General features: G+C 68.7%; 3 protein-coding genes across 8 annotated transcripts in view; 1 reads left to right on the top strand and 2 right to left on the bottom strand.

Annotated features, from left to right (window-relative positions):
• Nucleotides 1–92: 92 nt before the first annotated feature.
• On the top strand, nt 93–13,424 carry BOP1 (BOP1 ribosomal biogenesis factor). Its single transcript, XM_058659454.1, has 16 exons — nt 93–225; nt 859–1,062; nt 4,026–4,112; nt 10,414–10,568; nt 10,649–10,766; nt 10,840–10,941; nt 11,167–11,379; nt 11,476–11,637; nt 11,722–11,802; nt 11,881–11,950; nt 12,025–12,157; nt 12,239–12,419; nt 12,504–12,792; nt 12,864–12,948; nt 13,043–13,150; nt 13,238–13,424. The coding sequence occupies exons 1-16, from the start codon at nt 130–132 to the stop codon at nt 13,389–13,391; spliced, it is 2,238 nt and encodes a 745-aa protein (XP_058515437.1). The 5' UTR covers nt 93–129; the 3' UTR covers nt 13,392–13,424.
• Nucleotides 8,107–9,658, bottom strand: SCX (scleraxis bHLH transcription factor). Its single transcript, XM_012925606.2, has 2 exons — nt 8,726–9,658; nt 8,107–8,401 (listed from the first exon to the last, which is right to left on the bottom strand). Exons 1-2 carry the CDS (start codon nt 9,269–9,271, stop codon nt 8,363–8,365), a joined length of 585 nt encoding a protein of 194 aa, XP_012781060.2. The 5' UTR covers nt 9,272–9,658; the 3' UTR covers nt 8,107–8,362.
• A 179-nt stretch (nt 13,425–13,603) lies between the features above and the next one.
• The window catches only part of MROH1 (maestro heat like repeat family member 1), a 39,537-nt gene continuing 37,197 nt past the window's right edge, over nt 13,604–15,943 (bottom strand). For 3 of the 6 annotated variants that reach the window (XM_058659429.1, XM_058659431.1, XM_058659432.1), the window contains 9 exons: nt 15,646–15,783; nt 15,415–15,529; nt 15,076–15,222; nt 14,814–14,993; nt 14,567–14,722; nt 14,358–14,492; nt 14,171–14,273; nt 14,011–14,076; nt 13,604–13,728 (listed from right to left, as the gene is read on the bottom strand). In XM_058659429.1, the coding sequence (XP_058515412.1) occupies nt 13,643–13,728; nt 14,011–14,076; nt 14,171–14,273; nt 14,358–14,492; nt 14,567–14,722; nt 14,814–14,993; nt 15,076–15,222; nt 15,415–15,529; nt 15,646–15,783 (1,126 nt within the window). In that variant the 3' untranslated portion in view covers nt 13,604–13,642. Of the gene's footprint in view, nt 13,729–14,010; nt 14,077–14,170; nt 14,274–14,357; nt 14,493–14,566; nt 14,723–14,813; nt 14,994–15,075; nt 15,223–15,414; nt 15,530–15,645; nt 15,784–15,943 lie in introns of those variants that run through there. The other 3 variants (XM_058659433.1, XM_058659434.1, XM_058659435.1) reach the window with 3 other exon arrangements.

Here is a 15,943-nt window from a genome sequence, read left to right as displayed (position 1 = left end):
CGCAGCGGCGCTGCCCCCGCGCGCCTGCGCGCCCCGCCCCCTCGCCGCCCGCCAATCCAGAGCGGCGGGGCGGGCCGGGGCGCCGAGTGCGCATGCGGCTGCGCGTCTGCCGGAAGCGGCCGGCGAAGCATGGCGGGTGTGCGGGCAGGCGGGCGCGCCGAGGCTCTGGCGCCGCAGCCGAGGAAGAGGCGGCCGAGTCCTGAGACGGAGCCGGAGCAGGAGGAGGTGGCTGACGGCGTGCGCGGGTGGCGGGGCGGTCATCTGGGGCTCGTGGCCTTTCGCGCTGTGCTGGGACGCAGCTGTCCGGTGGAGGAGGCCCGGGGCGGGGGCCTGGGCGTCGGGGGGCAGCGAGGGCATCGGGGCAGAGAGGCCTTGGGGAGCAGCGAGGGCATCGGGGGGCAGCGAGGGCATCGGGGCAGAGGGGGCTCGGGGGGCAGAGGGCATCAGGCAGAGAGGGCTCGGGGGTGGCCCTGCACCAACTGCCCACTGGACCCCTAATGCAAGTCCCTGCGCTGGAAGGCCTGCGCCAGCTGCCTGCTGGGTGGCAGGCCTCCCTTGTGTACGGGCATGCTATGTGGAGGCCCTGGCTGCGTGGGCTGCCCAGCCCTGGGGAGGAGCGGAGGCCCCGGCTGCGTGGGCTGCCCAGCCCTTTTGGTTGCTGGGATTTGTGCCCCAGCCAGGGTCTGCACCCGGTGACCTGCCCACCCTGCTGCGGTGGGTGTCCACAAGGGCTGGGTGGGACTGGTTCTTTGCGCTTTCCAGTGGGTAGAGAGCTGGGTGAGACTCCCTCCTGGTCCTTGGAGGAGGGGCCGGGAGCCCAGCTGTGGAGTGACCCCTGTCTGCTTGGGCTTCCTGCAGGTCTCCCTCCTCAGCAATCCTGTCCCCAGCCACAGCGAGGGCAGCGACTCCGGCCTCTCAGAGAGTGAAGAGAGTGTGTTCTCTGGCCTGGAAGACTCCGGCAGTGATGACACGGAGGAGGAAGAGGAGGAGGAGGAGGAGGAGGAGGAGGATGTTGGACAGGGTGGAGCCAGCGTGGAGGGCGGCCCTGAGCGGCTGGCACAGGTGGGTGAGCAGCCCTGGCGTGGAGGGTGGCGCTGGGCGGCTGGCACAGGTGGGTGAGGCAGCTGGAGGCATTTAATTTAGTGAGAACACCATAAGGACGCCAGTGTCACGTGTACTTAACCTGTGTGTTGCTTTTCTGTTTTAAGGATTTGTTTATTTATGTTAAAAGTAGAGTTAGAAAGGGAGCCTGGTGCTCTGTTGCTCAGGTTCCGGCGCTGAGCCGGGCTGGAGCCGAGCTTCCTCCAGGTCCCCCACTTGAGTGCAGGGACCCAAGCACTTGGTCTATCCCACCCCACCAGCAGGAGGTGACTGGGCACAGGGACTGCAGGTCCCAACCTAGCAGCGCTCCCTCACCTGTACTGGCCACTGCTTTGTCTGCCAGCTCTGCCACGCTCTTCCCAGGGGGCGTGCAGAATGGTGTGGTGCCTGGCTCCTGGCCGCTGCATCTGGATTGACGGGCCTGCTGAGAGTGGCCAGGGTCAGGGCTCAGCTACAGACCGCTGCAGTGCCCGGTGGGCCACTGGCTGGGGGAGGGTCCTTCTGACTCACTGTTCACCCCCACTCAGTGTCTGAGGGTTTAGCTGACTTGCTGCAGGTGCCAGGGTGCTCAGCAGCTTCTGTGTATCCTCACATACACACACCCATGGCCGGTGGCAGGCCATTCTCCCACCCCTGTGGATGGTGTGGGCCATTCCCCCACCCCCGTGGACCATTCCCTCAGCCCGTGGACGGTGTGGGCCATTCCCCCACCCCCTGTGGACGGTGTGGAGCAGCTGCACCTGAGGTCAGAGATGCTGTAGCCGCTGGGCTGTTGAGAACACGGTAAATTCCAAGAACGGTGCCCAGGGTGGGGCATGGACCTTGTGGACACTGGAATCCTCTGGGGTCTGGGCTGCTGCTCTGGTGGGGTTGACTTGGGGACTGGGAGGTGCAGTCACAGAGGGGCTTTCTGCTGCTTTACTCCCAGCTCGTCTCAGGGGCAGAAGCTGGGAGCTGCCGCTCATCTGGGTCTTCCACATGGCTGCAGTGGGCCCAGGCGCCTAGCGAGGCGGTCAGTCTGGTGACCGGGTCCCTGGCCCCTGGGTGGGAGACCCGCACAGGCCAGCACATGGCCTTTGTAGGACTTTGGCACTGGGAGCCACTGTCCCCCAGCTCTGTTCCTTGGCTGTGGGGTTCCTGGGACCACCTGGCCTGAGACACAGTCTGCTGGGGCTGAGCCCTGCATTAGGTGGCCCTGGTTGTGGTCTGGGAAGATTGGGGTGTGGTGCCTCTGTGCTAGCCTTGGGCACAGGGGGTTTTGTCCCTGCTAGGTTGGGACCTGCAGTCCCTGTGCCATGAGCTCTTGGCTCATGGAGGTGGCACAGTGGGGGTGGGCACGGGAGAGGGTGGGGGTGCTGAGTTTGTGCCATCTCCCACCCACCCCATGCCCCCGAGTTTCTGTGCTGTGCACACCTGGAGTGTGCTCGGGCAGGACACTGCGGGTCCTTGTGTCTGCCTCACAGCCCCTGCTGGTCTGTTCCCTCCCTGGCCAGGTGAGGGTCTGTGCTTCCCTGGGCCCCTGGCAAGCAGTGTGCTGGGTGTAGACCGGTCAGCCAAGACCGTGTGCCTTGGCACTTGGGCCCAGGTCAGTAGGGCTGCCTGTCTGGCACAAAGGCACCCCAAGCCTGCCTGACCTTGGGGTGTGCAGGAGTTTGGCTGTACCTTACACCTGTGGACCTGCAGCCCGACTTGCCTTCTCACAGCTGCTTGTGTGAGTTGGTGTTGTGTATGGTGTGCGTGGAATGTGTGTACATGCTACGTGTGGTGTGGTGTGGTCTGTGTGTGCCTGGTACGTGTGGTCTGTGCTGGATGGTTTGTGTGGTGTGGTACGTGTGTGGGGGCCACATGGCTGCCCCATGCTGCACATACTGCCGGCTCTGGGCCCCAGGACGATGTCATCCCACACCCCTTGGTCTGGGTACAAGCCCAGCTCCAGCTCTTGTCCAGCACACACCCGAGGATGCAGGCCCCTGCCACACACATGGGAGACCCGGATGGCGCTACGGTCCTGGCAGAGCCAGCAGGTTGGCACCTCCCTGGCTGTGGCTCTCTCCCAGCGTGCTGCATCGGGTGCCTCTACGCCCAGTGGGCAGTGGCCTTCCCAGAGCCGCTGCTGCCCTCTGGTGGACGCCATGTGCTGTGCAGTTGCTGGGGAGAGGCCTGTCCTGCCTTGGAGCACAGTGGTGGGAGACACGGAGAGCCCTAGGTTGCCTCTGCCTCCCCTGCCAGGGCCTGTGGGCACCAGCACTGGCACACAGTCTCGCCTTCCTGGCATCACAGCCTGCAGCCCAGGCCTGGGGTCTGCCTGCATCAGGGCTTGGCACCCCCCAGAGCCAGCCTGTGGGTGCTGGGATCCTGGGCAGAGGCGGGAGCCGGGGCACAGGGCCTGGCACCCCCCAGAGCCAGCCTGTGGGTGCTGGGATCCTGGGCGGAGGCGGGAGCCAGGGCTCAGGGCCGAGCCCCCACCCGCTGACTCCACCCAGCTAGCAGTGGGAGCTGGGGAGACATGGAAACCCAATGCCTTGCTCCTGGCCTGCAGAAAAACTTAAGTCTTCCATCCTTTTTCTGAGGCAAACAGGCCGGGAAGAGCCGGCCTTGGGCTGCGGCCCATGTGGGGGGAGTGGGGCCCTGGCGGGGGTGCCCTCTTGCAGGAGCCCTGGCCTGTTTCCTCGGTCAGGGACGCCCACACTGATCCAGCGCTGGGGTCAGCCCGGGGGCTGGGATCCGGCCCTGCCTGGTGGCTAGGCTGCCTTGGGCAGGTGCTCCCCTGGGGGCTAGCTGGGGCCTCCAGCCTCCATTCCTGGTCCCACACAGCTGGTTCTGGTGTTAGGGGTGTGGGGGGCTGTGGGTCTGAGAACCTGAGCCCAGGATCGGCACGAGGTCATCTGCAGCAGCCCCCTCATGTAACCACCTCCTCTCCACAGGCTGGGGCCCCTGGTCCTCCTGCCCCGAAGATGGAGGCGATCATGCGCGGTGGGGACGAGTATGCGGAGGACAGCTCAGATGAGGAGGTGGGCAGGGCTGAGGGCAGCTGTGGGAGGAGGTGGGCAGCTCTGGGAGGAGGTGGACAGGTCTGGGGCTGAGGGCAGCTATGGGAGGAGGTGGGCAGGGCTGAGGGCAGCTCTGGGAGAGGTGGGCAGGTCTGGGGCTGAGGGCAGCTGTGGGAGGAGGTGGGCAGCTATGGGAGAGGTGGGCAGGGCTGGGGCTGAGGGCAGCTCTGGGAAGAGGTGGGCTGGGCAGTGATGCCCCCGGGCAGGAGGCCCTAGGCCTGCCCTGGCTGCTACCTGGAGTAGCCAGCATGGCGTCTGTCTTCAGGGGCTGGGGGAGCTCCACGGGCCCCAAGGACAGGCTGGGTGACCAGGGTCAGTGCTCTGCTCTGCCCTCCCTGGTGGCCCCGGGGTGGCAGCAGTTCCTGCTCTGGGGAGGCCCTGGCCACCCGCCCGCTCGCCGGCCGTCGGGCTATCCCCGGCGGGGGACACGCGCCCCTCCCCCGCCGGCTCGGCCCCCGCCCCCGCGTCTTGGCAGCGGCCACTGGAGCCTTGGCCGCCCGCCCGATCTGCGCTCTGCCGCTCGCTCGAGAACAGAGACAAAACAAAATAAATTGGTTTCCTGGCCGGAGCCGCGGGCGCGTTCGCGAGGGGGGCGCACGGCGCAGCTCCCGGCCGCCGCCCCTCCCCCGGCCCCCGGCTGTCGGCAGCCACATCCTGTCGGCAACTTTTTGTATTTGGAGACTTGGGGTGGTGATTGCGGTGCCGGTGATGCGGGGGCGGGGCCGCCTGACCCTGCCTGCCCAGGGGGAGGCGCTGCTCGCGGGGGGCCGGGGCTGCTTCCCCGTGATGACTCTGCCATCTGTGCCGAATGACAGTGCCGAATGACAGTGCCGCAGCACGCGTCCCCTCCGAAGCCCCTGCCCAGGGTCACGCCGGGCCCCCCGCGTCCCCCGTGCGGCGTGTCCAGAGGGGCTTCGGGGGGCACTCTCTGCTGCTGGCCGCATCCTTGTCCGGGTGGGCGCGCTTCCCTGGCACCTAGGAGGGTCCTGGCAGGTGCGCGCCCGCCCCCGGGTCCCCTCTTGGTGACCCCGGCACCCTCAGGCGCACTGCTCACGCAGTGGCCCCCTGTACTCCTGCCCTGAAAGCTGCTGGGCCTGGGGGTGTCCCCGAGCCCCCAGGAGCGGCTGAGCTGCGCCTCGCCGGGCCCCTCCGCACCCAGGCGTCACAGACGTGACCTCATCCCACCGTCCGGGAGGGGGCTGGGGGCTGGGGCGGCCACCCCCGGGGAGCCTGGGGCCCGGCAGGTGGGGGTGGGAGCGTGGCCGGGGCAGGGGGCGCGCTGGGCCCGGGCCTTCACTCGGCCCGTCTGCATCCGCAGCCGCCATCCGTCTGCTCTCTCGCCAAGCGCCGTTAATGGCTTCTCCCAGCTACTGAACCGGCAGCTGCTCCAGCGCTGGTCCCCCGGCCCCGCCCGCGGCCTGGCCGCCGCCCCGCACTCGCTTGCGTCGCTGCTGGCAGCAGCGCCTGGCGGCTCAGGTTTCCAGTGGGAGCGAGCGGCCGCCCCGTCCTGTTGCGGAGGGCGCCCGGCTGCAGACCGCCCTGGCGGCCGTCCACGCCAGCCTGCCTGCGTGCCTGTCTCTGGTCGGGCAGCTGGACGGGCTCTCACAGGCCCTCTGGCCTGGTCCCCGCCTGCTTTTGCAGTGAGCGCCTCCTGAAGCTGCTGGGCACCTGTGGGCCTGTGCATCCGTGACCTGTGGCTGACCCCCTGTGGGGCTGTCCCCTCAGATGGGCAGGGCGAGGGGGTCTAGGTGCCCCCATGGAGTCTTTCAGGACCGGTGGCCCCCTGACGTCTGTTCTCGCCCCTTGCTGGGGGAGAGCTGCCAGCTCCCCCCGCCCCACCCCCGGGGGGCTGCTGGGCACTCAGCAGGCCAGCAGGGACAGCATGTGGCAGACAGGGGGCAGGACTGTCTAGTCATGGAGGTGAGGGCCACTTGTTGGACAAGAGGCAGGTCCCCTGCTAGGAGGGGGCTAAGGGCTAGGGTTCGCTGTGTGGGTTGCCTGCTGGACTCTGTGGCAACCCCTTCCGACCCTTCTGGGCCTGGGTAAGTCCACCCCTGTGTGGGGTCAGATGAGCAGGGGAGCCCAGCGGGCAGCTCCCAGCAGCACCAGGTGGAAGAGGAAGGAGAGAGGAAGAGGAGGAACAGGAGGAAGAGGAGGAGGAGGTGCTGGACGGCCCAGTGGTGTCCAGCGGGCGGGGTCTGGTGCGGGAGCCGGCACTGAACACTGCCCCATTGTAATCGGAGAGGGGTTGCGGAGGAGAGAGACGGAGCGCGGGCGGCTGACCCCCAGCTCCCGGGGGACAGGTGGGAGAGGCAGAATGAGGAGAGAGTGAAGGATTCCAGAGGTGGGCCGGCTTCCTCTCTCGCAGACAGACACGGGAGGGAGGTGGGCAGCCGGCCAGCCCCGTACCTGCAGTTCCAATCTGTGGTCCTGACAGCTGCAGCCACTTTGGGGAGGGGGAGGGGGAGGGGAGGGGCGCCTCCAGAGCGGAAAAATCCGTCCAAGGCAGCCCTAGGCAGCGGCGGCAGTGTCTTGGGGGGGCGGTGTCCTGGGGGGGCGCTGCCCAGCCCACGGGCTGCCTGTGGGACCAGCGACCCGGGCCTGTGGGTGCCCCTGCTGGGCACGTGTGGTGGCTGACCCACAGGGGTCACATGTGTTTCCTGGCAGTCCACAGGTGCCGAGCAGGGCGGGGCTGCTGGCCTGGGTACCGCCTGGTGATGAATCAGCCCGTGCCCCAGGCTGGGGACAGGGGGCTGACAGCTGAGGCGGGGCCCAGCGTTTCCAGCCCCACACCCCCCGGCCCCCGCCTGCTTCCGCAGCTGCCTCTGTGGGGCCCATGCAGAGGGGACCCCAGGTCTTTGTCCTGTAGTGTGCTGGCTGGGGTGGCCGGGTTGCACCTGCCAGCCGGAGCAGCCTGATGGGTGCGCCTACGCCGCCCCCGGTCTGGTTTGAGTTTCTGGAGCTGAGTGGGTGACGGAGTGTTCTTCCCTCCTCCCCTCCTCCTGCTGGCTCAGCCCGTGGCCGCCGTGCTGCTGCTGCTGCTACCGGTGCGGCTGGGGAGCGGCCGGGCCCACTGCCCAGGCCTGGGGCCGGCCAAGCTGCAGCCGGCAGTCAGCCCCGTGGCGGAGGGCTAAGCCAGCGCGTGCCGCACCCGGCCAGCTAGGCGCCTGGGGGTCCCTCGTGCAGCCCTCCCGCGAGGGTCCTCTGCCAATGGGTGCCCCTGGGGCCCAGGTCTGCACATGGGAGGCCTGTGGGTCTGGCAGGGTGACCAGGGATTCCCCCACCTGGAGCCAGCTGCGCAGGGAGGTAGCGTCTAGGCCGTCGGGTCACTCCGTGACCTTGCTTCCCGAGGGAGCTCTGGCTGCACCCCCTCATCCCACAGGTCCCTGCTCCCCGCCCCCCGCCAGCTGGAGGCTCCTGCAGGATTAGGGAGAGGAAATCTGGGGTTGGGTTTCTGTGAAGGAAAGCTGTGGCGGCGACTCTGTCCCGTAGTTCTATCAGATTGGACGTGGCGGCTCTGGCTCTGAGAATTTCCTCCAAAATTACCCCACCGCTTCCTGCTCCGAGGGTCCCTGGAGCCCAGTCCTGCCAGGATGCCCATGTGGGCCGAGGCACCTGGGCTCCCCGGAGCCTGGGGCAGGGCGTCATTGTCTGGGCCAGTTGACTGGCTCGCACCTGGTGCCCCGGCCAGGCCCCGCCCACCCACCCTGCCGGAAGCCGGGCTGAGGAGGGGAGGTGGCGCCCTTTTTCCCTGCTCTGCTCGTCGAACTCAACTGTGGTCGTCACCTGCAGGGTTTTAATGGCTGGCCAGCTGTGCCCGGCATGGGAGGGGCTGCTGGGGGCTATGGGCGCTCTCCTTGTCCAGGCAGGGGGGCCCACGGCCCTCTCGGGGTGCATGGGGGGCAGGCCTGTCACCCCTCCCCCAGGGGGAGGCCCTCAGGGGTGCAGTGTGAGCATCCACTGGGCAGTACAGTCTGTTTTACGGCATTTCCAGACGTTCTATTCTTTCAGAGACAGATGGCAGCATGCAGCAGCCGGAGGCGCACCAGGCAGGAGGCCCCAGAGTTCTGCCGGCCGGAGCAGCTCAGCCCCTGCTAGTGCCCTGTGTCCCCATTTGTGTCCGGTGGCCCCACTCAGGGCTGGGGCCGGGCAGGCCTGGCAGGCAGGCTCCCGCAGGGCCCACGCCAGGCTGCGCTTCCATGGTCCTCGTCCTAGCTCCGAATGGCCGTCTTCCTGTCCCGGTCTTTGCTCTGTGGAGGGCAGGGGATGAGGGTCAGGCCTGGGCAGGGCCCAGCGCTGGCCCAAGCCTCTGGCTCCCCACGGGGTGCGCTGCGGCACCCCTGCCAGGCCCCCAGTTTCCCCCTGAGCTCTGGGGAGGGGAGCACACTGCTGCAGCCGAAATTGTAAAATTAAATTTCCCAGATGTTCGGGCCCCAGGAGTGGCGCTGTCTGGAGAGGAAGCTGGGGGGATTTGCTCCACGGTGCCACCGGGCCTAGCGGGGGCTGTAAATCAGTGGATGCTGTCCCCAGCCCCCCCTCAGCTGCAGCCTTGGGCCCCCCCACACCATGCTCACCAGCTTCCTCTGGCTGCTCAGGCAGAAGGTGCAGATCTGTTTGGGCTGCGCGTTCTCAGAGTCTCGGGCCGGGGGCGGCGGGCTACCCGCGGGCGGGGCATGGAAGAAGGCTGGCCCGGCGTGGCACGGTTGCCCGTCCCCGCAGGCCTCCCCGGCCAGCAGCACGTTGCCCAGGTGTGAGATATAACTGGAGGCCAGGCGCAGCGTCTCGATCTTGGAGAGCTTGCGGTCCGCCGGCTCGGTGGGGATGAGTGTGCGCAGCGCCGTGAAGGCTGTGTTCACGCTGTTGGTGCGGTCCCGCTCGCGCGCGTTCGCCGTGTGCCTCTGCCGGGGCTCGCGGCCCGGCCGCCCCCCTGGCCCTGGCCCGCCGGCCCCGGCCCTGCGGCCCCCGGGCCTGCGCCGGGCGCCCTGGAGGCCGCAGCGTGCTGCGTGCACGCGGCAGGGCTTCTCGTCCGAGCCCGAGCTCTCGCTGCCGCCGTCCTCGTCCTCCGACAGCGGGCTCACCTCGGGGTACAGGTAGCGGCCGGGCGGCGCCGAGCGCAGCATGGCGAAGGCTGGGTGGGCCGGGGGCCGGCGTCAGCTCCGCCGTGCGCCGCGCATGCCGCCGCCTGCGCCCGCCGCGGGCCTCGCGGGGCCGCCGGGGCCGGGGAGGCGCGGGGTCTCGCTGCGCCCCGCGGTGGCGGCTGCCGGGGCGGCGCGCACACGTGCGTCCCGGGCTGCTGCGGGGCCGCGAGGCGCGCCTTTATAGCGGCGGGCCCCTCCCCCGCGCGCCGGCCGCCCCGCCCCGCCCCGCCCCCGGAGGCCTGCGGGCCTTGGTCCCTCTGCCTCCCCAGGCCGCGCTTCTGGGGCGCCTTCCAGTCTCCTGGCCTGGGGGTGGGGTCCCCGGCTTCGCGCAGTGGCCACCCCACCCCTGCAGAACCGAGTCCCCGTGGCTGTCCCTGCTGCGCCCGGTCTGCCCGTCCCTATGTCCGTCCTGGTGCACCACGTCTGGCAGGGTCAGGAGTTGGCCCCCACAGCAGTGGCTCCAAGGTTCCCCAGTGGAACTGCCCCATTGCACCTGCCCTGCAGGCTGGCCCCGGCTCTGCGGGGGGTGTGCGACCCCACCTCTCCTTTCTCCTGCTTCTGCCAGCTGAGGGCCAGTGCCCAGCCCCCACAGAAAACGCGCATCTGCCTGCAGGGCCATTGGCCAGGGTGGGGCTGTGCGGGGTGCTGAAGCCACAGGTCCTGGGGGCCCTCCTACCCACGCATGGCTACTGTGGCAGGAATTGGCTGCCTGGGCAGTGATACCCATGCTGGGAGGAATGAGGTTGGTGGCTGGCAGGGGCTGCAGCCAGGAGTGGCCACTGCACCCACCCTGGGGCAGTGCCGGGGGCACTTGTCACCAAGCCAAAGGCAGGCGCTTCTGACACCCATAGTGGGTCCTGGGGTCTCCCCTGGCCCCCGCCTCCCCTCATAGCTGCCCACTTCTTCCTAAGGCCCCTGCCGGGGGGAGCCGCGGCCGGTGAGGTCATCCCCGTCTGTGGCTGCCCAGAGCCCTGGCCAAGGAATCCGAGGCGGGGGGAGCTTTGGGCTGGCACCACTTCAGTGGAAAGTGGGAAGGTGCGGCTCAGCGCCGGCCGGTGCCACGTCAGAGCAGGCCAGCCTGGGGCGGGCAGGGTCAGGCGCTGGTGTCCCTGTGATGGCTGCAGGACATCCGCAACACGGTGGGCAATGTGCCCCTGGAGTGGTACGACGACTTCCCCCACGTGGGCTACGACCTGGACGGCCGGCGCATCTACAAGCCCCTGCGGACACGGGACGAGCTAGACCAGTTCCTGGACAAGATGGAGGACCCTGACTACTGGTGTGCGGGGGTGGGCGGCAGGGGTGGGGGCTGGGGGCCCTGCACACCAACCATGCGTGTCACACCCGTGGTGGCCTCAGGCGCACTGTGCAGGACCGGATGACGGGACGAGACGTGCGGCTGACGGATGAGCAGGTGGCCCTGGTGCGGCGGCTGCAGAGCGGCCAATTTGGGGACATGGGCTTCGACCCGTATGAGGTAAGCAGAGGCCCTGGCCCTGGGGAGGTGCCGGCGGCTGGCCTGGAGCTCACCCGCCCACACACCTCCCCAGCCCGTAGTGGACTTCTTCAGTGGAGACATCATGATCCACCCCGTGACGAATCGCCCAGCGGACAAGCGCAGCTTCATCCCCTCCCTGGTGGAGAAGGAGAAGGTGCGGTACTACTGCCACCATGCCCCAGCCGGTCCTGTCCCCCCAGCCGGCCCTGTCCCCCCGGCCGGCCTTGTCCCCCCGGCCAGCCCTGTCCCCCCAGCCGGCCCTGTCCCCCCGGCCGGCCTTGTCCCCCCGGCCAGCCCCAGCCCCAGCTGGCTGGCCCTGTCTCCCTGGCCCCGGCTGGCCGGCCCCGTCCCCCTGACCTCCCTGCCACTGGCTCTGTAGGTCTCTCGCCTAGTACATGCCATCAAGATGGGATGGATTCAGCCCCGGCGGCCCCGGGACTCCACACCCAGCTTCTATGACCTCTGGGCCCAGGAGGACCCCAATGCTGTGCTGGGGCGCCACAAGATGCATGTGCCTGCGCCTAAGCTGGCCCTGCCTGGCCACGCCGAGTCCTACAACCCCCCACCCGAGTACCTGCCCAGTGAGGAAGAGGTGAGCCTGTAGTGGAGGGCGCCTGCATGGCGGCCATGACCCCACTCCACGTGATGCCCCTCCACGCCTTCACCCCTCCATCTCCTGCCTCCCCAGCGCCTGGCCTGGGAGCAGCAGGACCCGGAGGAGCGCAAGCCCAGCTTGCTGGCCCGCAGCTTCCCCAGCCTCCGTGCTGTGCCTGCCTACGCCCGCTTCATCCACGAGCGCTTCGAGCGCTGTCTTGACCTCTACCTATGTCCACGGCAGCGCAAGATGAGGGTGCGTGGGGGATTGGGGTGGGGGCAGGAGTGAGTGGACACTGCCTGCCGGGGGTGGGGTGCAGTGAACCGGTGCTGTCCCCAGGTGAACGTGGACCCCGAGGACCTCATCCCCAAGCTGCCCCGGCCCAGGGACCTGCAGCCGTTCCCCACATGCCAGGCTCTGGTAGGTGGGCGTGGAACAGGCTGGGAAGGGATGGGGTGCCTGGGCCTGTGGGCTCACTGCCTCCCTGCCCTCCCCTAGGTCTACAGGGGCCACAGTGACCTCGTCCGCTGCCTCAGTGTCTCCCCGGGAGGCCAGTGGCTGGCTTCAGGTGGGTTGTTGGCCAGGTGGCAAGGGCGGGTGGTGGGAGTGCCTGGTGCTGAGGGTCCCGTGTGCCTCGTCCAGGCTCGGATGACGGCTCCCTACGGCTGTGGGAGGTGGCCACTGCCCGCTGCATGAGGACTGTGCCTGTGGGGGGCGTGCTGAGGAGTGTAGCCTGGAACCCCAATCCTGCTGTGTGCCTGGTGGCTGTGGCCATGTGAGTGGGGGCCCCAGGGGAAGGCAAGGGTGGGGGACAGGGGTGGGGGCCATGCTAAGGCTGCCATGGCCCCGCCTGCAGGGAGGACATGGTGTTGCTACTGAACCCACTGCTGGGGGACAGGCTGGTGGTGGCTGGCACTGACCAGCTGCTGGGCACCTTTGAGCCAGCCGAGGAGCCAGCCATGCAGCCTGCCCGCTGGCAGGAAGCCTCTGAAGAGGAGCGGCAACAAGGCCTCCGGCTGCGCATCCATCATGACAAGGTGCGGGGTGTGGGGTTGGGAGTGCGGGGATGCCAGGGATGGGGGCAGCACACCCATCACTCAGCCGGCCTTACCTTCCTGCAGCCAGTGACACAGGTGACATGGCACGCGCGTGGGGACTACCTGGCCGTGGTGCTGGCCGCGCAGGGACACACCCAGGTGCTCATCCATCAGCTGAGCCGGCGGCGTAGTCAGAGCCCCTTCCGCCGCAGCCACGGGCAGGTGCAGCGAGTGGCCTTCCACCCCAGCCGGCCCTTCCTGTTCGTGGCCTCCCAGCGCAGCGTGCGCCTCTACCACCTGCTGCGGCAGGAGCTGACCAAGAAACTGCTGCCCAACTGCAAGTGGGTCTCCAGCATGGCCGTGCACCCTGCAGGTGAGGGAGCGTGTACCTGGAGAGTGGGGGGCCCTGCAGCCGGGTGCTGCCACTGCCGTCTGTCCCCACAGGAGACAACCTCATCTGCGGCAGCTACGACAGCAAGCTCACGTGGTTTGACCTGGACCTCTCCACCAGGCCTTACAAAGTGCTGAGGTGAGGGCGGGGGGCGCGGGGCACGGTGCTGAGGTGAGGGCGGGGGGCGCTGCCCAGCCTCCCTCCCTGCCTCCTGAGCCCACCGGCCCTACAGGCACCATAAGAGGGCGCTGCGGGCAGTGGCCTTCCACCCGCGATACCCGCTCTTCGCGTCTGGCTCTGACGACGGCAGCGTGATCGTGTGCCATGGCACGGTGTACAGGTGCGTGCCCGGCTCCCAGCTCTGCTTCCCCGGCACGGCGGCAGGGTGTGCGGGTGCCCTGCCTCACCCCTCGCTCCCTGCCCGCAGTGACCTGCTGCAGAACCCGCTGCTGGTGCCCGTCAAGGTGCTCAAGGGGCATGTGCTGACCCGCGACCTGGGCGTGCTGGACATCGCCTTCCACCCCACCCAGCCCTGGATCTTCTCCTCAGGGGCGGATGGCACGGTCCGCCTCTTCACCTAGTGCCCTGCGAGGCCAATACAGGCCGTGCCCGGCCACCGTGTCCTGCCACCGTGTCCTGTGGAGTCCAAAGCACCATCCCCACCCAGCACTGCGCGTGGCTCAGGACACCGTTGCCGGGGGTGGGGGACAAACACTTTATTTAGGGCAGGATGGGGCCACCCCCGCCGGTCCCGTGGGCAGCGTCAGGTGAACTTGACCAGGCGGCCCAGGGGGGGAGGGTGGGGCCACCCCCGCCGGGCTTGTGGGCAGCGTCAGGCGAACTTGACCAGGCGGCCCAGGGTCTCGGCGGCCGTGGCGCGCACGCAGGGGGCAGGGTCGGCGAGCAGCAGCTGCAGCCCTAGGAGCAGGGGCGGTGCTGGGGGACGCTCCCGCACGCGCAGGCCCGCCCGCCGCCCTCCCCACGGGCCTGCTGGGAGGGCTGCGGAGCCAGCGCGAAGACAGCTTTCCTTTTTTAGTGTTTTTAAGCTCTCTGGAACAGTTCGGAAGTTTCCGTGAGTTACTAGAGAGGATGAGGTCACCAGCGGCAAGGAAAAATCCCGAAACCCAGGACAGTTAGTGGGCCTCTGGGTGCCCGGCCTCAGGGTCAGAGGGCCGCGGGGGGGGGGGGGGGGCGGATTACCCGCCAGCAGCTGCTCCAGGTCCACCTGCGGGAGGAACTCCCGGTCCGCGTGCAGCACCAGGAACCCTGCGGGCGGGCAGGCGGGGCATCAGGGGCCTGCGGGCTGGGCTGAGCGTCAGGGGCCGGAGGGCCGGCGGGCTAGCCGGGCCAGGCTGCTCACCGGTGAATAGTGGGGCTGCAGCGCGCACGCCCTCCCAGCTGCTCTTGAAGTAGAAGAGGCTGGTGCTCACCAGGCGGCCCAGCAGGTCCGGGAAGCCGCGCATCTGCGCAGAGCGAGCTTGGTCCGGGCCGGCTCTGCAGGCAGCCCACCCGGGCACCACCCTACCCCGGGTACCACTCCGCCTCACCAGGAGCCGGCAGGTAGCGTTGAGGAACTCCCCGAAGTGCAGGCTGCGGCCCTCCTGCAGGTGCTGCCGGAACACGGCCTCCAACTGCTCACAGTCCAGGTTGGGGACACACATGCGCAGCGCAAACCTGCAGGCCTGTGGGGCGGGCACTGAGCCTCGACCCACTGGCCCAACCTCCCTGCCTCGACCCTGCCCCACTGGCTACTCACGCCCACCACGGGGGGCTGCGGGTCCTGCAGGTGGAGCAGCAGGGGAGCCAGCCCCCCCACCACCTGCTCCAGGAACACGTCCTTGCAGGCCCCGTGGCACGCCTTGCTGAGGTGCCCAAAGAGGCGGATGGATGCCGTCCGGAACTCCACCTGCTCCTGTGGGTGTGGCCAGCATCAGCCCTGGCTGTGTTGGTGCCAGGACAGGGCTGGAAGGATGCCCCTGCCGGGGGGTGGGGTGGGTACGTACACTGTCGAAGAAGGGCCGGATCCGGATGGCCACGTGCAGCAGGACAGATCGCAGCTCCACCAGGTCCACCAGCCGCGCCAGCCCCGCCATGGCCTCGAGGGCAACCGGGCTGTGGGGGTGGTCGCCGTCATCCAGGCCACTGACCATGGCTGTGAGCAACAGCGGGCCGTGGGCCTGCACCTGGAGGAGCCGTATGCTCTGAAGGTCCCCAGGCTGTGAAGCGGCCCACAGCCCCACCCACAGCCCTGGCCCTGGGCCACACCTTAGCAGGGCAGCCGGAGACCATGTTAGACAGACCGCGGAGCACCAGCCGCCGCACGCCCACACAGGGGTCCTGCTGCCACGCCACCAGGCTATCCAGCAGCGACTCCAGGAGGGTCAGGTCATCAGCTACATTACTGCTGAGCAGCTGGGGGCAGAGGGGCCGTGTCAGGTCAGCCAGCTCCCACTGCCCATGTGTGCAGCCCACTGAGCATGGCGGGGGTGGGAGGACACAAGGAGCGGCTGATGTGCCAGCAGGGCAGGGCTGCGGTGGGGCCAGTTGGACCAGGCACACAGCTACGGGTCCCCAGTGGGCTTGGAGGGCTCTCGTGGATCATACCTCAGCCAGAAAGGCAGTGCAGGTAACCCTCTGGACCTCGAGCAGGCTGCCCTGTGGGCATGCCAGGGACTTCATCACCAGGGGGAGCCGGGGGCCTGCGTACCTGGCCATGGCGCTGGGAAGGAGGCCGGGAGAGGTGTGGGGAGCGGGAGGTGTCTGGACTCCCCGTGGAGCTCTAGCATTCTGCCCCCACATGCTGAGGGCTCCAGGTCCCCAGGTGGCAGGGCTCACCTGGCCAGGCGGCTGACTCCCTCTTCGTGGCCCGCAGAGGTCCTCAGCAGTGCCCAGCCCCCGTCCTGCTCAAGGCACTGCTCCACGTCCTTGCAACTGCCTTGAAGCAGCACGGCCCTGAGAGCCTCCACCGCAGAGCTGGGGGGTGACACGGCTCAGTGCCAGGGCAGCACCTGACCAGGGGCCAACCCGCGTCCAGGGAAGGGCCCAGCCACTGGCCACCTCTCCCTGGCCTCAGAGTCTCCACCTTGGGCAGTCCCTGGGGTTCCTGGAGCCTGTCATGCAGGCAGCTTCTGTC

Source organism: Ochotona princeps, unplaced genomic scaffold (genome assembly GCF_030435755.1).
Source record: "Ochotona princeps isolate mOchPri1 unplaced genomic scaffold, mOchPri1.hap1 HAP1_SCAFFOLD_121, whole genome shotgun sequence".
NCBI lineage: Eukaryota > Metazoa > Chordata > Mammalia > Lagomorpha > Ochotonidae > Ochotona > Ochotona princeps.
The sequence above is the reverse complement of the archived record's forward strand: the minus strand, read 5'-3'. Positions and strand labels throughout refer to the sequence as shown.